The sequence below is a fragment of the Delphinapterus leucas genome, chromosome 8, assembly GCF_059928025.1.
Source record: "Delphinapterus leucas isolate spDelLeu-1000000601 "Yukka" chromosome 8, BTC_Dleu_Yukka2, whole genome shotgun sequence".
Lineage (NCBI taxonomy): Eukaryota > Metazoa > Chordata > Mammalia > Artiodactyla > Monodontidae > Delphinapterus > Delphinapterus leucas.
The window spans coordinates 73,249,596-73,268,639 of record NC_143136.1 but is presented as its reverse complement, the minus strand read 5'-3'; the positions used below and the strand labels follow the sequence as shown (position 1 = coordinate 73,268,639).

Here is a 19,044-nt window from a genome sequence, read left to right as displayed (position 1 = left end):
CTTTCATAGTCCCATATTTTGTTCATTTTGGTAGAGTTAAGCCAATAAAAGTGTAAACAAACTGAAGAAACTATTCTCTATATAGATTTATGAGCCAAAGTAATGCTGTGCTATCTTTTCAGAGGGTTTAAGATCATTTTTATATCCCACCTTACTTTTGTAATCTTCCAAACAATTTGTCTCCAGTTAAAAACTCCATTAGTAAACATGACATTTATGGTATTAAGAGTATATCAGAGTTTAATTTTTAAAAACTTGGACTAATATTACATAACCATTCAATTATTTTCATTCCTTCAGTCCAAAAATTATAATTGCATGGAAGAAGAATTTATTGTTTACACATAGAAACCAGAAAGTTAGGACTAAAGCATTAGAGTAGGAAGACAGTTTGGTCTCTGATTTCAAGCAATCTTCTGTACCTTGCTCCTAGGTCATTATTCCAAAGGCTCCAAAGGCTCTAATTCAGCAGGATGTCATAATTCTTAACCAGATATACAAAATACATGAAATATGAAGTACAGAATATCCAGTTGCCTTCCTCATAAACCACTGAGGCAGAGTGATTTTTATTCCATTCTCTAGATTCTCATTTACTTAGCTAATTCCCCGCATCTCACACCTTTTCTACTTTGGCCCGGAATATGCACCCACAGAAAAAGTGTTGTTGCTCCACATGAAAACACAGCAGGGCCTCTTCATTAAAAAGAGTCATTCTTTTACTTTAAATTTTTCCCACGTGTTTCATGTAGATGAGCCTGTATCACATAAAGTCACCACCAACCGAAGTCTGACTCTTATTTCTATGCGATCTATTTGACAATCATTTGTATTTTGCCAAGTAAATTTTCACACACTTGTGTGAACTTCCGAAAGGTAAGGAACATGCCTTATACTGTAATATTTATTTGTATCCAGTATATTGCACCTTGCAGATGAGAGGTACAAGATAAACTACTCCAGTGGAAAAGAATATGGAAAGGCAACACTGCACACAGTACTTTTCTTATATCAATTCATATAAATCCAAAACTATTAATAAAGTATCCAGACAGAAAATAATGACAGACCACAGACATCAGTGAACCAATTCATTTAGTCATGTGGGGTGTAGAGGTACATTTAATCCCAAAGGAGCACAAGGGCGTGGTACTTCTCTAAGTCAAATTGTCCATGGAAGCCAGATTCAAGGTTTTTTGGGCTGAAGGTGGACACTTGGTCACTTCCATCCTCAGAACCTTTCAGCCAATGTTATCTTTTCTATACTTTGTGGTATAGAGATCTCTGTGGGCTTCAATCCAGGATGTGCTTAAGCTTCTGAGCAAAAAATTTGGCTCCAAAATAATTATTTTGCAGGGCATTCTTTATGCAAAGATGGGAAAACTCTCTACATGGGTAAGAAATCAAAGCTAGTTCTTTGGTTTTTAAAAACAGAAAGTCAGTTTTTCCACCATCCTGCCTGGTTATTTGAATTTAATGGATCTCCTTTCAGTCCACAATTCAGACTATTTGTATTTCAGCTACTTATTTTCATTGTCCTAAACTTGAACCTTTTTGCCACCAATCTCTAATCTGATAAACAAGCACATCTACCTAGAGTAAGAGGATAAATTGTCATACTCTTTCTGAAGAATAAATAGGGAAGTTAACTAGCAAAAGCCTTCAGAATTAAGAAATAAAGTTTAAGAATTAATATGCAGGCACCTATGCAAAGATTTATATACAGGTATGTTCATTACAGCCTTAAAAGGGTAAAAAAATTGGAAATATTGTAACACCACCAAATAAGAAATTGGTTAAATGCAATTATTCACATAATGAAACACTATGCAAACACCAAAAATTATGTGGTAGGAATACAGAGGAAAATATGCAAGATATATTGATGGATGAAAAAAATCAGGTTAAAAATAATATATGCAGTATCATCTAGTTAAATTAAAATCTTTGTGTATATAGAAAAAAATATATGAACATTATTATTAACCTTTTGCTAGTGGTTTAGGATTTCAGGTGATATTTATTGTATTTTATGTGCTTGACTGTATTTTCCAAACTATTTACAATGGACATAAAAGACTTTATAATTACAAAAGGATGTTTTAAAAGTCTGGCCAAAAAAAATCAAAATTTAGAAGGAATATCCAAGGGACATGACTGTTATTCATTCTGGAAGTTTTTAAACTCTATTCCCATATCAAATTAAATGACAAAAATACTGTATATCCTTGTATATAACATTTTCACTTTTTATCACCTTGCATGCATTACTTTCACTTTCTGTAGAAAAGTTTCACTGAGCTATGATTTAATTTTATGCCATAGGCCTTATAAAGGTTAACACAATATCATATAAGGCTTGATTTACACTCAGTAAAACTTCTATTGAAAATGCTTTCTTCTGGGTGGTTTGCCTCCCTCCCCCTGCCAGCTCCTGATGTGCTAGATGTTGTCTATTATTAGCAAATAAGAGCTAAATGCTTCCTTTTAACTTTAACCATGTTCAATTACAGCATCCCTTTTTAGTCTTGGTTTGCTGACATAACTATATTCCCATCCTCTTAGTTTTTTGTCTCTTATTCTCTTACTAATTTTCTATTTTAATGATTCCTAATAGGAAACAGATGGCACACTCAAAATTAGGTTAAATCCAGAAGAATGTAATAAGGGGACAATGACAAAGAAGGTTAGAATGCAGGGCAATCACAAGGGATCATGTAGTAGCCATGCTGCTTTACCGAGAGCCAGAGAAGGCTGTGTGGGGAAGGCCACCTGACAGGGGCTGAGACCTTTGGTGGAGGACACAGCTGGTCAATACAACTCTGCAGGGCCAGGAGCTGGGGGAGCAGCTCTCCCAACCTCACTCTCCTCCCTCATCCTCATCTCTAGTGCTCCACTTTGACTGAACACAATCAGAAGCCAGAGGGCAAGGGAGCCTTCTACAGGACAACTCCCTGGGACACAGAGCAGGATGGAGAGTAGATACGCCCCAACGGGTAGATATCTAGCACAATAACGTTAGTGCCTTTATGATAAATTATTTGGAAGTAGGTGATGTCTATATGTGTAAGTAAATAACATGAATCTTTTAGGTGATTTCACTTTGGTCACTTATGTGAGCATTTTTTCCATAGCAGAGCTACCTACTCGAATTGGCAATAGCTATTTTCTGCTGTGATGTAGTCTTATGTCCTTAGAGCGTGATGAGCCAAGAAAGTATTCTGGTGTAAACACATTAGTTATCTCCCTCTTAATTGAAATTCCAGGTGGATTTAAAAATAACTGTTATGTCTTCTTTAGGAGTAAGGTCTATTTTCAGTCTGGGCACTGAAGTATTACATAATGATCGTGTCATATGTTGATATTGCTAAAATGAATTTGTCTGTAATCTTGTTTAATTTCTCTCTTTTCACTATTCATTAAAAAGGGAGTATATATACTGAGGATGTTGTATTTCAAAGCCTGAAGTGTCAGGGAGAGTGAAAAGTGAAAAGTAATCAAACCTCAGAGTCATTCAATCATGACTTCTTAGAGCTGAGGTGATTTTAGCAATCATTTAATTCAAACACCTCATTTTACAATTGGGGAGGGAAAATCCTGCAGAGCCTACATATCTTGCCCAAGGTCATCCACCTTGTTAGGGCCTCCTAGTTTGGCATATTTTCCTCTATATCTCAACATCAAAGTACAGTTGTATTCTGCTCAATCATTAAATTCACTCACTCAAACAATATTTATTGAGTGCCTTGTGTCAGGCACGGGAGATAAAACAATGAAGAAAATGGACAAATCCCCCCTTTTTACAGGGCTTACATTCTAGAAGAGAAAGAGAAGACAGTCAATAAATAAATAAAGATATGTCAGAGGAACGATAAATGCCAAGAAAAAAATAAAGTAGGGTAAATGGACAGAGTGACAAGGAAGGAGGATGCTATTTTAAGTTTGGTAGTCAAGGATAGACATTCTCTCTGATGACATTTGAGCGTGACCCTGAATGGAGTGAGAGAGTGAGTTATACAGACATCTGGGGTAGGACTCTTCCAGGCAGAAGGAACAGCCAGTGCAAAAGGCTAAGGGGACATGTGCTAGGGTGTTCGAGGAGGAAGAAATAGGCTGTGATGGCTGGAGCAGGAGGAGTGATGGGGGAAGTCGCAGGACATGAGATCCAATAGATATTGAGCGTAATGCGGGGAATGACATAATCTGACATACCTTTTAAAAGCATCACTCTGCCTGTTGCGTGGGAAATCGACGGAGGGGGAGGGAGGGAAGAGAAAGGGAGGAGGGAGAGAAATGAATTAGAAGAGTAAGAGGTTTATAATAGTTCTGATTTGGAAGGCAGAGCCTTCTATTCATGACAATAGGTAAGGGTGTGAGTATAGGGTGTGAGGGGGGAAAACAAGAGTCAAAATATCAAGGCTTTTGGCCTGAGCACTGGGAGAATAGGATTCCATTTATTGAGAAAAGGAATATGGGGGAAAGAGTGGGTTTGGAGAGAAAAACGAGATCACATTTGGGTCAAATTAGATTTGAGGCAGTGGGATGTGTGAGTTTGCAGTTCAAGAGAGAAATCTAGACCAGAGATATTAATTGGTAATTTGAGTCAGCATACAAATGGCATATGAAGTACATTGGATTGGTTGAGATCACCTAGAAAGTACACATACTTAGAGCACCGAGGCCCCAGGGAACTCCAAGACTTAGAACGATGAGGAGGATCCATCCAAGTTTATGGAGAAAGAGAACCCAGTGAGATAAAAGAACAGAGGGTGGCTTCCTAGAAGCTAAATATCAAGTTTTCCAAAGAGGAGGCAGTGATCACTTCCATCTTAATAGTTCAAGTAAAGTGAGGACTGAGAACAGACCCCTGGAATTAGCAACATGGAGAGCACTGATGACCTTGACAAGCACAGCTTTGCTGGAGTCGAGGGACAAAATGGCTCAAGCGACAATGGGTGGGATGAAGCGAGGACAGTGTGTAGAGGCTACAGGATGGTGAGATTTTCTTAACAGGGGAGGCATGAGGTCAAGGGAGAGTGTGTTTCTAAATACAAGGGAGAATGGTATATTTATAGGTTAATAGGAAAGATCTAGAATAAAAGGGGGAAGTGGTGGTGGGAGAGAGATTTGGATGACCTTGCGTAGGAGAGAGGGAATAGGATTCTGTGCATAAGTGAAGGGGCTGGCCATAGACAGGAGTACAGATACTTAATGCATTGTGGAAGGAGGGAAGGTAGGGAGTGGGTACAGATTCTGATAGGTTGGTAGATGCAATGTTGGAAGCCTGTGGAAATTTTCTTCTTGTGAAATAAGATATTGAGAGGTAAAAAAAAAAAAAATCACAATTAAAATCGTTAATATTTTCTTCAGTCAACTTAACAAAAGAGCAACACCAAGGAGGCAATGAAGCTGTTTTTTTTTTTTTTAACCTGCTCATAACACATGTCTTATACTTGACACTTCAACTGTGATCAAACCATAATGGTCTGGCTTCTTGTAAAGTGTTTGGCTATAGTGGTTCATTAACCCAAGGAGAGAAATCCTGAGAGAATATTAATAAGACAGACTGCATGTACCTGTAAAACATGAAAGAAATACTCCTAGTAAGCAGACTACTAAGGAGATTTTAAATTATCAATTACCTATCAATTTAACAGTTCTGAGTACACTAGGACAGGATCAAAGCCATGAAAATTACCCTAAAGCAAACAGTTTGAAACCAAGTTTTCTCAAAATTGATTAATCACAAAATTAATAGCAAACAGCAATCACCGTGATGGGCAGCACAGCACAGTGTTTAAAATCATGAACGATGGAGTTAGACCTCCTGGGTTCAAATCCTAATTGCACTGCTTAATGGCTATGTGACTTTGGGGAAATTATATTCCCTCTATGTGTCTCTGTTTCCTCATTTATAAAATGAAGATCATATTAGTACCCACCCCTTAGGGTTACTAAGAAGATTAAATGAACATAGAACTGTGCCTTGCACATAGCAAGCACTGTATAGGTGTCTGTTAATTAAATCTATCACTGTGAATAATCAAGACCTAGACAGAAAATGCAGCCAAAAATTGACACCTGGAGTTAATTTTTAAGACTTTTAAAACTGCCTACTGGGAAATCTTTTACAGAAAAACAAATACATCTGTCTCTTGATCATCTAGGGTATCTTTTCCCCTCCATCTGACTTTTTCTTAAAATTGTGTCCTGACAAAGAGTAGGAAGATTCCATAATTTCCACTTTTAAAAAAGAAGTTCTAATGGAAATCTTCACTTTTAAAAGACATGGAAACCAGAAAAGTGAGCCTCTTGGATTACCATCCTACTTTTCTGTCACCTATTGACTCATATACTGAGAGCTGACCCTACATTTAGACTCATATTAGAAGGTCATAATCAGTTAATAAGCTATGTTAATGTTCATTTCTAAATTTTAATGACAAAATAAGGAACATTATGAATATTTTTAAATTATATGATCCTTGATTTATTTTCTTTTCTCCCATACCGCATTCATTTCTTTACTCATACAATATCATTCAGAGGACTGGTTAAATATTCAGAAGATAAAGTCTGAACCCCCAGTTTATTTTGGAGTCATTTCTACATAAAATACACCTTAACTATCTTTTCTTTTTGACCATTGTAATATCCTGATAGTTAATTTACCTACTAGGTTTTATGGTGCCAATATTTTGGGTATTTCATCAGATTTTCAAATAAAAGTACCAAAAATTAAAAGAAAAACACCCGCTCAAACTTTGACTGCAAGATCACATTTCTAGGAGTTAGTAATTGAGAGAACCACAAAACCGAAGGTGGGAAGTAGTTCAACAGATTGGTCCTCAGCCAGATGGGGCTACTCCAGCTCTAGCTGCAGGTGGTCCCTATGCAGAGATGCTTGCAGTGAGAGATCTGGGTGGGCGGATTTTAGAGCAGAGGTCAAACTGGCGTTCAGAGAGGTTCAAAGACATGTTTTTAAGGTCGAAAGAGTCTATGCGAGTTTTTATATTCCATATTCTCCATTTTATAAAAATGTAAAAAAGTGTTGTAAACCAATTTGAGATCATCTGAATGTCACTGCATGACTGAGTGCTGCCACAGTGTTTTTTGTTTGTGTTCACAATTCAGTTGGTCCCCAGTGGTACATTACATAAACTGACAGTATATCTTACGTCATTTTAGTCTAAGTGGGATCCAGTTAGACCAATCAGTCTTTCTCCCTCCCTCTGCTCCCCAGAGCATTTGGTTCCCCAAGAACCAAATGGGCTTTTGTGGATTTTATGGGATTCACCTTGTTAGAAAAAAGCCAATAAACACAGGTCTTTTTGAGATGAACCCTTCTCTCTCTTGGCCTCCTGCTGATGTGGCTGTGAGAAATTGCCCTTAAACTTCTCTGAGGCTCTCTAGTTTGAGAATATCTATGAGAAACACCCCTTATCTCTTGGAAGTGTTGCTTATATGAATGGATACACTGACCCTTTGATCTTTCCGAGGCTATAACAAAGGGTTGTACATTCACACTTTCAGTCTTTTCCCTATGCCATGCTGTTGGAAATAAACTCTTAACTCTAGAGTCTTTTGCCATTAGGATAGATGGAGAGTTTCCCAAAGCATCAAGTCCTGGTTCCTTTTAGTTTAACAGTTCTTCCCTCAATTTATCTCTCTCCTTTTTACTATAAGTAGCAAAAAAAACAAAAACAAAAACAAAAAAAACCCAAAAAACAAAACCAGGTGGCATCTTCAACACCTTGGAAATCTTCTTAGTTCATTACATATGAAGTTCATTATTTAGGAAGGTCTTCCATCTAACTGCAGGACAGAATTCCCTAGGCTTTATGCCACTGCATAACAGTGATCCTCCTTTCTCCTGTTTCCAATAATATGTTCATTGCTTCCTTCTGAACCCTTATCAGCCACATCTTATCCATATTTCTACTAACGGTATGTTCAAGGCATTCTAGTCTTTTTTCTATCATGCTCCTCAAAATTCTTCCAACTTGTCTCCACTTCCCAACTCCAAAAAGACTTCCACATTTTTATGTATTTGTTATAGTAGCACTTCATGTCCAGATACCAAAATCTGTATTGATTTTTTAAATTGCTGTGTAACAAACTACCACAAATTTAGCAATTTAAAGCAATACTCACTTATTAGCTCAGAATCCTATAAGTCAGAGGTTCAGAAAGGCATGGCTAGGCTCTCTGCTCATGACATCACAAGCCTAAAATCAAGGTGTTGCCAAAACTGATTTCTCATCTGGAAGCTTCAGAGAAAAATTTGCTTCCAAGCTCATTCCTTTTCTTTTTTCTTTTTTTTTTTTTGTCAAAATTCAGTTTGTTACAATTATAGGACTATAGGTTACAGGGTCCTATTTCCTTTCTGGCTGTCAGCTAGGGCCACTCTTACCTCCTAGGGGCCACCCACATTTCTTGCCATGTGATCTCCTCCATCTCCAAGCCAACAATGGTGGGTCAAGTCCCTTTTATACTTTAAATCTCTGGTTACCCATCCTGTGACCAGCCAGAGACACCTCTCTGCTTTTAAAGGGCTCATGTGACTAGGTCAAGTCCACCCAAATAATCTCCCTTTCTCAACGTTGTCTGTGCCATATAATATAACCTAATTAGGTATTTACAGTCCTGGCAATTATACAGGTATGTATCCCGGGACGGCAGAAAGTCTCGGGCCCCATCTTAGAAGGCTGTCTGTCACGGGGCTATTCATTGGCCCCTTTAAGTCCCAACAATCTTGAAGAAGCAGAGTTTAAAACCTGGGAATTTTTTTTTTACCATTCTCTGTGTCCACCTTTTTTTCTACTCTTGGCTCTTTAGATCAGTATATTATTAGATTGATAAACACTGGAGAAGAGATTTCATAATATCATGATGAATTACTCTCATAAGAACCCATAAATCCCCACATAGAGAGAATGGCTTTGATCTGAATGTACTCTGGATTCCCTCCTAAGCACAGAGTTTCTTGAACCTTCTGAGAAGTAGTACTGTTCCACCCCTTTCGCCTGCATTCTGATTAAGATAGCCTCCCCTCTTTTGTTTTAGATTCTTTCCTCTCTTCCCTGGTTATCTGTCAGATGAATATAATTCTGAGTGTTTGCCAGGTCACCTGAGGACAAGGGGAAGCACCTAAGTGCCAAGGTTCTACTGAAGACTGGGTCTATTGGTATTTACTGGTGCAATGTCACTTGAGGCTCCCCAGAAACATCTCTGAGATAAGGCTGAAGGTCACATGGCTGGTGGAGTTATTCTGACTTTTCTGACTATGTTCCCCACCCCTCAGTTGTGCAATATGAGTGGTTTCAATGCTGGATTCAGAGTTGGTGAAAATTGGGAGGGAACTGTGACACGATAAATCAAGGAAGGGATATGTCTCCTTTTTCTGTGAGCCTTGCTTAAAATCTCCATTTTGGGAGCAAGGCTGAAAATATCCTCGCCTTGGATCCCATAGAATGCCAAGCATTATGCAGCAACAAAACCTCCTAAAATGCTGTGATGCAGAGCAATTTTTTTGTTATTCAAGCCATCCAAAGAGCCACACCTAGTAAAAGGGTGGTTCTGGGACCAATATTACATATCAGGCATTTTGAGGTTCATCTAGCATGGTAGTCTTGTTTCTTACAATAGCTCCTAGGGATAGTTTATGGAAAGGCATCATCTCTTGATTTTACCATGACAATTGCAAAAGTGGAGAGATGCTTCTGAAATATTACCATTGTCACCTAACAGCTTATGAATCAAAACTTTCCTTGAGTCTTGAGATAAAACTATGAAAACTGAATATTATGTTCAATTAGAGTTTTAAAGCACAAAAGAAAAAAGTGATCTAATAAATGTACATTTGCAAGGAGCTGGGCAACTACTAGGATAAACTTTGCCACTGGATACAAATTATGTTATTCCCACAAAAAGAAAATATTATTTCCTAAAAGACAAATTACTGGGAAGAAGAATTAGGATAAAGCTGATCTCTTGTTCAGAAATCCTAATGTGGGGTTCTACGCATGGCATAGTTTCTCTACCTCTATTGCTGCTCTCTGACGAGAAGAGACAGGCAAGTGAAACAGTAGATGGGGAGAGACAGAACACCAGGTAATAAAGCAACCAGTCTCAAGTCAGGGGGAGGCTGTCTGTAGGGGGTTTTCTGCCAAGCTTCTATTAAGCACTGAAGAACTAAAATTTGTCTCCAACACGTAAAATAGTTAAAACAAAGGGAATCTAGATTTGCGTTTAGTATATATAAAGGTAGTCAGAACTTTGGTCAGTATGCCTGAGTTGACATAGAAATCTTTTTTCCCACTTTAAACACAGAAATTTTGGACAAACTATACCACAACTACACACACACACCCAGTGTCCCAGTGCTGAAAATAAAGATGGAACTCAAAGTCAAAGCAGTGAGAAGGAGCCAAAGCCAAGTGACTCCTGGGGAGAACTGGACCTGAGATACATCTGAGGACCTGGTGGCCAGGCCTTCAGTGTTAGTTGTGGGACCTGTGCACATGGGTGCAGGAACCAAGCTACCTACGAAGAGAAAGAAATCATATAGGATTTGTCCATACACACAAGGGAAACTAGCTACACCGTGACCACTCCCCAGGAGAGTGACAAAGGAGCCAACTTTCTGCTTGGGACCAGAGGAAGAAAAGGGCCAAGTGCAGAACCCCAGTGCTGTGCATGAGTGCTAAGTCAGCACCCACTCCCAGCTCACAGCATGGGTCCCAAGTCTCAAAGTTAATATACAAACTGGTCCTGGGCCAGTAAAATGCATAGGGCCCTTAGCAGAGGCAAACATAAAAGCTCTCTGCAGAGATGTTCTCACTACCAGGTCATAGTTCATAAAGGAAAGCACAATTCACAAAGATAAAGTTTAAAAACTTCGATTATTTGATCATTTGAAATTTCCGTGGAACTACAGACACTGAGGCAAATTTAAAGGCAAATGACCAATGAAGGAAAATATTTGCAACTCATGTAACTGATAAAAAGAAATAATATTCAGAATTTATAAAGAACATCTATAGATTAAATAAAGAAAAAATAGACAGTGGACAAGAAGCATGAATAAGCAATTCAGAGAGGAAGAAAACTGCCCAATAAACATGAGATTTCCAATCTCACAAGTGACCAGGAGAATCCAATTTAAAACATTGAGATACTGTTCCCATTTAGCATATTGGCCAAAGTCAAAAAGAATAGTTTTAATGTCTTATAAAGTAAAAAAAAAAAGTCTTATATAAAGTTGAAAACATACACATCCTGCAACATAGTGATTCCCACCCACCCCAGGGACACCCTAGAGAAAGCTGTGCATACATGCCCTGGTCAATATGTACGAAGTGGCTGCTGCAGCACACTTTCAAGAACAGAATTTAAGAAACTTAAATGTTATCCACTAAAAGAAGGGATAAATGGTATCCTAGTTCTACAGTGGAACACTATATAGCCATTAAAAGAATAAACTAGCTCTCTGTGTATTAACATGGCTATATCTCAAAATGTAAGGGTAAATGGAGAAGTACATGCTGCAGAATAATAGTGTGGTAATATTCATGAGAGAAGTAAGAGAAATGAAATACATATTAAAATATGTTAAAAGCAATAGATAGCCTGAAAGATAACAATAAAATTCATGATGGAGATTGCCTTTGGTGTGGTAAGAAGGCAAATGGTACTGAGTTAAGTCCTCAAAAGAAGACTTCAACTTTATCTATAAAATAAAATAAACCTGAAACAGAATGAAAATGTCAACAGTTTCAATGCTAGGTGATGAGTACTAATGTATTTATTACATCAATCTCTGTATTTTAAATTTTTTTCTAAATGTAAGAAATAATTTTTAAAAGAAAATAAATTAAATAAAATATATGCCTCGGGCCCATACACTTTCAAGAGATTGACCATGAATTTGGCTTAGAGCTTAATTATTCCGTCCATCACTGTTTGTTTTGTTGTTGTTGTTTTGGTGTCAGGCCAAATTTCAAGCCAAATGTCAACAGCTTATCTGCAAGCTAACAAAGGTCTCTCTCTCATCTTTCAAAACACCTTTCTCTCATTTCCAGAAATCTAAGAGACTGAGGAGAAAACAGCAAGCAGTTTGTCTATCCATTCCTGTATAACCATGCCAATTCCCCAACTCAAATTTAATTTAATAATGAAATGCACTTACTTCAATTCTCAATACTTGAGTTACTAATTTGTGTATTCTTTCACTGCCTTTGTAAGTTCCCAGAAAGCGGAACTGTATCTAAATCTCTTTATATGGCACTTAAAATGACACTACATGCAAACAAATGCTTAAAAATACGGTACTTTTCATGATTATACTAATTCATAGAGAGGAAGGGCTATGAAAGGTGCCCAGGTATATGACAAATCTCTAAGCATATGTAGTTTCATAATAGTTAATAATTGTTAAGTTTTCCCACAGAGATGTGTATAGTTCACCTATGTTATTTGAAACATGATTGATATTTATGAGTTTCTCTCTTGATGGGGACTTGATGAAACCACCCAACTTCCTTAGAAGTTAGACTGTAAATTATGTCTTCTTTGCAGCTTACTTTGTCAAAAATCATATAACTTCTCTACGTGTTGTTTTTTACACATGCTGACTCTACACCAATTTGCTGATATAAGAGCACAAAACAAGCAAGAATAATGGCAACTGAAGTATAAAGTGCAGAAATCTGACTTCTAGCTAAAAAACCATAGTGCCTTTTTTTCCCCCTCATGTTTAATTTTAAAGGAAAAACTTCTAGACAAGAGCTTCATAAACCTGGTTGAACATATAAAATCAATTGTGTTCACAAAAGCAAAAATTTACTCATCAAGGACTGTGAATTAGTCATTCTTAGCACTTTAAGCAACTCCAAAAGAAAACATTTTACATATCATGCAGATCAAGCCAATACAGGTGTACAGGTTAATGGAAGTTCCTTTCATTATGTTATGGAGTTGATCATAAATTGCCTTTTGTGAATCATTTCCACAGAAGTCATAAAATCTTAAAGAAAAATATTTTTTACTGTAAATTCTATCACTTTTGTGGTGTGGAAAAACAAAATATCTAAACAAATATCCCATATATTTTTTAAAAATCTCCTCTGAATATGTTTTACTTTCCACAGGTTGTCAGAAATCATTTTAAAGCTGTTAATAAGTGTTTTGGGGAATTCCCAGGTGGTCCAGTGGTTAGGACTCCACGCTTCCACTGCAGAGGGCATGGGTTCAACCCCTGGTTGGGGAACTAAGATCCCACAAGCTGCATGGCACAGCCAAAAAAAAAAATTAAAAAAAATAAGTGTTTTGATTAATATTTTGAAGATTGGGAAACAAATGTTCGTTCAAAAGTAGATGATGAATTTGTATCAATATGAAAAAACAAACAATCTAACACATAATAAATCAAGAAGTAAATTCTTTAAAGGGCCTTTTGGTATTCTATGAATTGTACTGACCCCAGTATAATGTATTTTCCCAATAAGGACATCTTTTGATAGTCATTTGCTGTACTGCAGTCAACCAAAATGGTACCCCAGTACCTCTGGTTTTGCCATGTCCCTACTTAGTACACGATTTAACAACAATCACAAACCCTATCTTTTCTTTATCTACAGCATCTCTTCTAATCACATGTACTTGTGCTTGTGAAGGTCAATAAAGTGGGTTCTCCTCCATGTCTCTGAAGCTCAAATATATTTAAGCAAGACTCCACTAGAACCTTATGAATCTTTCTAAGAGCTGCATATGAGGATTCCATGCCAAACACCAAGGTCAATCAAATCTCAATCAGGCAATTAAACATTCATTCACACATTCACAGCAACAGTATAAATACTTTTTTTTTCTTCTCTTCTCTTTGTAACAATTCCTTCTTCTTCCACTGTTTCTCTTTCTCCTCTTCCTTTTCTCTCCTTCTGGCAGAAATTTCCATTTCCAGTCTTGCTACCTCTTCCTGGTGGGCTCGCCACTGACGAACCTGAAATAGAAATTCATTCCAATAACTATACACACTCAAGTGATTTCACAGATCACAAGGAGACTAGGTTCTGAATCTAGCAGTTGTCAAAGATTTTCCAAGTACACATTAAAATTCTGTGTGCACATGAGTGTGTGATGTATGTGTAAGATGTGTGTGTGTTAGTATTAAAAGGAGAAAGCAACTTTAAAATCACCTCATTCAGAGATTCTTCACTTGGATTCATGGAATGAAATCCTAAAGAGTCCGTGAACTGACTTCAAAGGATCTGTGAATTCTCATAAGTATTATGGGAAAGTTTTGTGTTTTTGCACAGCTGTGATTTTCTGGAACAATAGTTCCAGTTTCTGGTCAACAGTTTTCAAATGGTCCTAATATCCTAAAACTTTTAAGAACTACTGATATATTTCATCCTGATTTTTGTAAGTGAATAAAATGAGCCTGAATGAAGATGAAAAAAATGTTAAGACATTTAAAAGAAATTTCTGGGTACTGACAGGTGTTACTGGTAGAAGTATAATTGGCACAGCACTTCTAGAGGACACTGGGCAATATGTAAATACATATCACAAGAGAAAACATGCATAGTCTTTGACCCACAACCCCACTTTGGGGAAGCTATTCAAAGAAGACAATCAACTGGACAAGTGCACAAAAATGTACCCATGAGGAATATTCACTGCAGTTCTGCTTAAACAGAAAAACTGGAAAGCGTCTAAGTGTCTGGCAACAAGAGATAGCTTAAATTAATTATGGTATCGTCATACAATGACTGCCATTGAAAAAGGATCTATATTTCCATATTCATCAACATAGAAAATATCCACAACATATTATTAGATGCAAAAAAGCAGGTGCAAAACCACATTTATAGTATGATCTCATTAATATAAATTATCATCTATGTATCTACACATAGAAAGAGATTTGGAAGGAGGTTTACCAAAACAATAATAATTGTTATCTCTGAATAGTAGCATTTCATGGAATTTTAAAAATTTATCCTTAAGCCTTTCTATGCCAAGTGACATTTTTACAATAAACATGTATTATCTTTGTAAGCAGTAAGCCAATGAAACTAACAAAATAAAAACAAACACATGTTCCATGTACACACGTAGCTAACGAAGCAGAGAGGAGGGAGATGGAGAGGTATGCAGAAATTTTTTTTGGAAAAGGAAGAAACTAGCATTCTCAGTTTAATACCTCTTTGCCTTACATATTTGATATAAGCATGACTCATTATGGTAATAAATAAAGTGAAAATTGAATAAAATATCATAGAAATATGATGAGCTAAAATAACTAAATAGTTAAGCTCTTTTTGCACTTTCATTATTCAAAGTTTATTTTCTAAAAATATATTTTGCTCTATGTATCAAAATAACCAAGGAAATTCAGACCCTTGATTTTCAAGTACACTTAGGTTTCCCCATCTACTGCTTATCTTGGCCATATTTATCTTCTTGTTTTGAACCCTGTTCCTAGAATAAGATCATCTATGCCTTCTGTCCTGACCTCCTACTTCCCAACTATTCCTTTCTGTACCCACCTTCCATCTGCAACATGCTATATCAAAATCAAGTGTCCTATCAAGCGCTACCAGGGATCACTCTCCTGAATACCTAAAGGATAGTTTTCGGTCCCTCTTTCCTTAACCTCATGGTTGGTACTTAACCCTGTCAACCATCTCTTCATGTTTAAAACTCTTTCCTTCCTCGGCTATAACACTGTTCTCCCCTGCTTCTCCACCAATGAATACTACCTTCTTCTCTTCTTCCTGCTTCTTGTGTCTACCCTATACCCCCAACTCTATTGCTATCCTTTCTCAACCTCAGCCTCTCTCTGTTCGTTATCTGATGTGCTCATCCTCTCCTATGAGTTAACCTATCACTTCTGTTGGTCTGACTCTAAAATGTACAATAGCAACTCTGCATTTTTGTCTGCAATCCCATCCTAACAAATGCTTAAAGACTTTGCTGTATGTATGTGCACCCAAAACACAACATTTCCAAAATTAAACTCAACTTCTTTAACTTTGCCATAGCTTCACACCAAGCCCTGTGCATCTGCCTCTTCTTTCAAACAATCTTGTTTGTTCTGTGAAACCACAAGTATCTCTGTAGTTTCCATTTTTATTACTATGTACATCTATCAACATGACTAATTCTTTACATTTTACCTATTACTTGAACCAATCTTATATTTCTTAAGCTCAGATGAGCTTTTATTTATAACAAATCAGCTTCTAGACTATTGAATTTCCCTAAGCCACTTTGCTGTAATTTCCTAGTCCACCCAAAGTCTATGTGCCAAATGTATTTAGAACAATACCAGAAAGCTCATGGGGTGATGTCAATTTCTCCAAATATGACCTAAATAATTTAGCTTTCTCACTTTCAACCAATGCCCTACTTTAACCTAGCTAATGTATAATCTCTAGGTAGGTTTTTTCCTGTGCCTTTCCTTATACCACCATTCTTGTTCTCAGCCTCATGGCGTGACCCAAACTATTCCCCCACCTGAAATGCCCTCTGTTCCCCCCTATTTCGTAAAGTGCTTCTTGGTCCACCACGTGTCTCACATTTTCCATGAAACATTCTCCAACCCACACTCATCTCTCTTTTATTTCACTTACCATATGATAACTGTTCTCTAATCATTTTGAGCATAATGTTTCTATTTTCATTTAGAGCAGAGTCCATGATATATACATATTTTGTTTTCCCCTTATACTGTCTAGCAGAGTGCTAGCACATCATAGGTGCTCAATTAGTACCTATTTAATTTACCAAAATAACATTTTAAAGTGGAACCAAATAAATAAAAATAAATGATAGCATGAGAATATACCATATTGCAACACATAATGAAATAATGGATCCTCATTCATGATCATCAATTGCTACTAAAAACTTCATTTTGACAGCTGATAGGAAACGTTATAATGGATGGATCAGGCTGACAACTGTTGAAAACGCTGAATAATCTTAACATCACAGAGAAACAAGCAGCCATTTTGGCATCCTGGTATAAGTATACAACATTCTCCTGAACCATTCTTGCCAAAATGTGAAAATGAATATGATCAAATCTCTAGACCTATCTATCAGTTTACAGAAAATTAAGTCAATGGAAAAACACATTAAAGAACACTATGGGAATACAATCAGCAAAATTGAAATTTGAAAAACTTTCAAGGATTTAACAAATTACAAGGAAAAAAGAAGGAAGGGAATATATGAGTTAAAAGAGATTTAAGAAACATTATCAGCCAAATGCAATATGTGGATAATATTTGGTTTCTGATTTGAATAAACCAAATGTAAAAAAATTTTGAAACAATTAGAGATATTTCAATATTGACTAGTTAGTTGATACTATTATGGAAACTGTTAAAGCTTTTAGGTACGATCATAGTATGGTTATTTTTTTTAAAGAGTCTTTAATTTTAGAGATATATACTGAAATACATATGAAATGATATGATATTTGGGGATTTGCTAACTATTATCCAGTGGGCATGGGAGAGTACGTAAGGGTATTTGACTGATAAGCTGATAATTGTTGAAGTTGAGTAATGATAGATTTAGTATGTTTTTACATTTTTCCATACTAAAATTTTTGTAAAAAAACAAAATAAACCATAAAATATAATGTATGTCCAAAGAGATTTGTATAATAAAAGACTGTAGTCTCAAGGTTCTCAGACAATGAGACCAGAGATGCAGTGAACTAATGTAAAGAAAAATAGCATACATTCATCCTTTCCAAGTACTGAGACTATTTCTATAAATTTCAGTTGAAAGAAGTTTGTGTTTTGGAACTAGTCTTATCACCTTTTGATTTAAGACTAATTTATGGGAATTATCATTGAATGACCTCTGCACATGTGATGTCATATGATTTATGAAGCCAAATATAAGCAAATACTTATAACTGGTCAAGATTTCTGTTTAAAAAGGTAAGTATAGCAAGAAAATAACCAGATCAATAAAACTCAGGTAACCCAGTTTATCCAATTTACCCAATTGCCCTCCTTGTCATTTGCAAGTCTAAATGATGTTTCTCCTATTCTCCAGAAAAGATAAGATTATGGTAGTTTTTTAAATGGGGCACACACCATAAATCATGAAACAAATGCAAGTTTAGCAACCACAAAAGAACATTACCACAGTGGCAGTCAGGAGCGCATTATAAGGAAAGCATTATTTAGATTATTAACTACAGGACATTTTCCCAGTTCTTCAGTTAATACAGTCTTTGAATGAAACCTTAACCTAACAGAGAACAAATGAAGTTTAAAATATGTTCATCTGTTGCAAATAATAAATTAAGGATTTAAAATGAAAATGGTTAGTACTATTACATGTATCCCTTGCTCTTAATGTAAAAGTTAAATGGTTCAAGGGAAATTAATTAACATACATATTTTCAGGGTGAATAAAGTACTAGAAAAACACAAAATGAAACCCATGAAAACTTCAAAGGCAATAGGGGAAATTAACATCAAGGCAACAATATTAACACAATTTTACATCAAAATTGAAAGCTTTGAAAATAACTCTAAGTGGCGATGCAGTATAAAGGAAATGAGTATTGAACTGCTGGTCAGAATACCAGCTTTTTTGTCTTCTCTCTGCCACTAACCGACAACAATGTTACTTTGAGCAAATGGCTAACCTAGTTTTCTTGCATGTTAAAGGGGAGGACTGGGTCAGGTGAGTTCTATACTTTCTTTAAGTCCTAATATTCTGATTCTATTTTATATTTTCCTTATATAGAGAGACCACAATATGGCATGCTCTGCAACTGTCTTCTTCAAGCAAAATGAATTGCAATGAGGAACGTTAGTGTTTTATAAGCCTGTTAAATAATAACAGACAATTAAACATTAAATGTGAATTCTATCTGCCATTATTTATGGACCATTGTATCATGTGTGTTGTTTTATATGGGAAAAGTACCATTGACCAGTGCCTGTAACTGATGATTATAAAATATTAAAAACTGCCATATATGAGGCTTATTGTGTGCCGGGC

The 19,044-nt window shown here is 36.3% G+C and overlaps 1 protein-coding gene across 1 annotated transcript in view; it reads right to left on the bottom strand.

Moving 5' to 3' along the window:
- The window catches only part of CCDC148 (coiled-coil domain containing 148), a 268,876-nt gene that overhangs the window by 55,537 nt on the left and 194,295 nt on the right, over positions 1–19,044 (bottom strand). Inside the window, exon 11 of the mRNA XM_022569774.2 lies at positions 13,862–14,002. Within this exon, the coding sequence (XP_022425482.1) occupies positions 13,862–14,002 (141 nt within the window). The remainder of the gene's footprint in view (positions 1–13,861; positions 14,003–19,044) is intronic.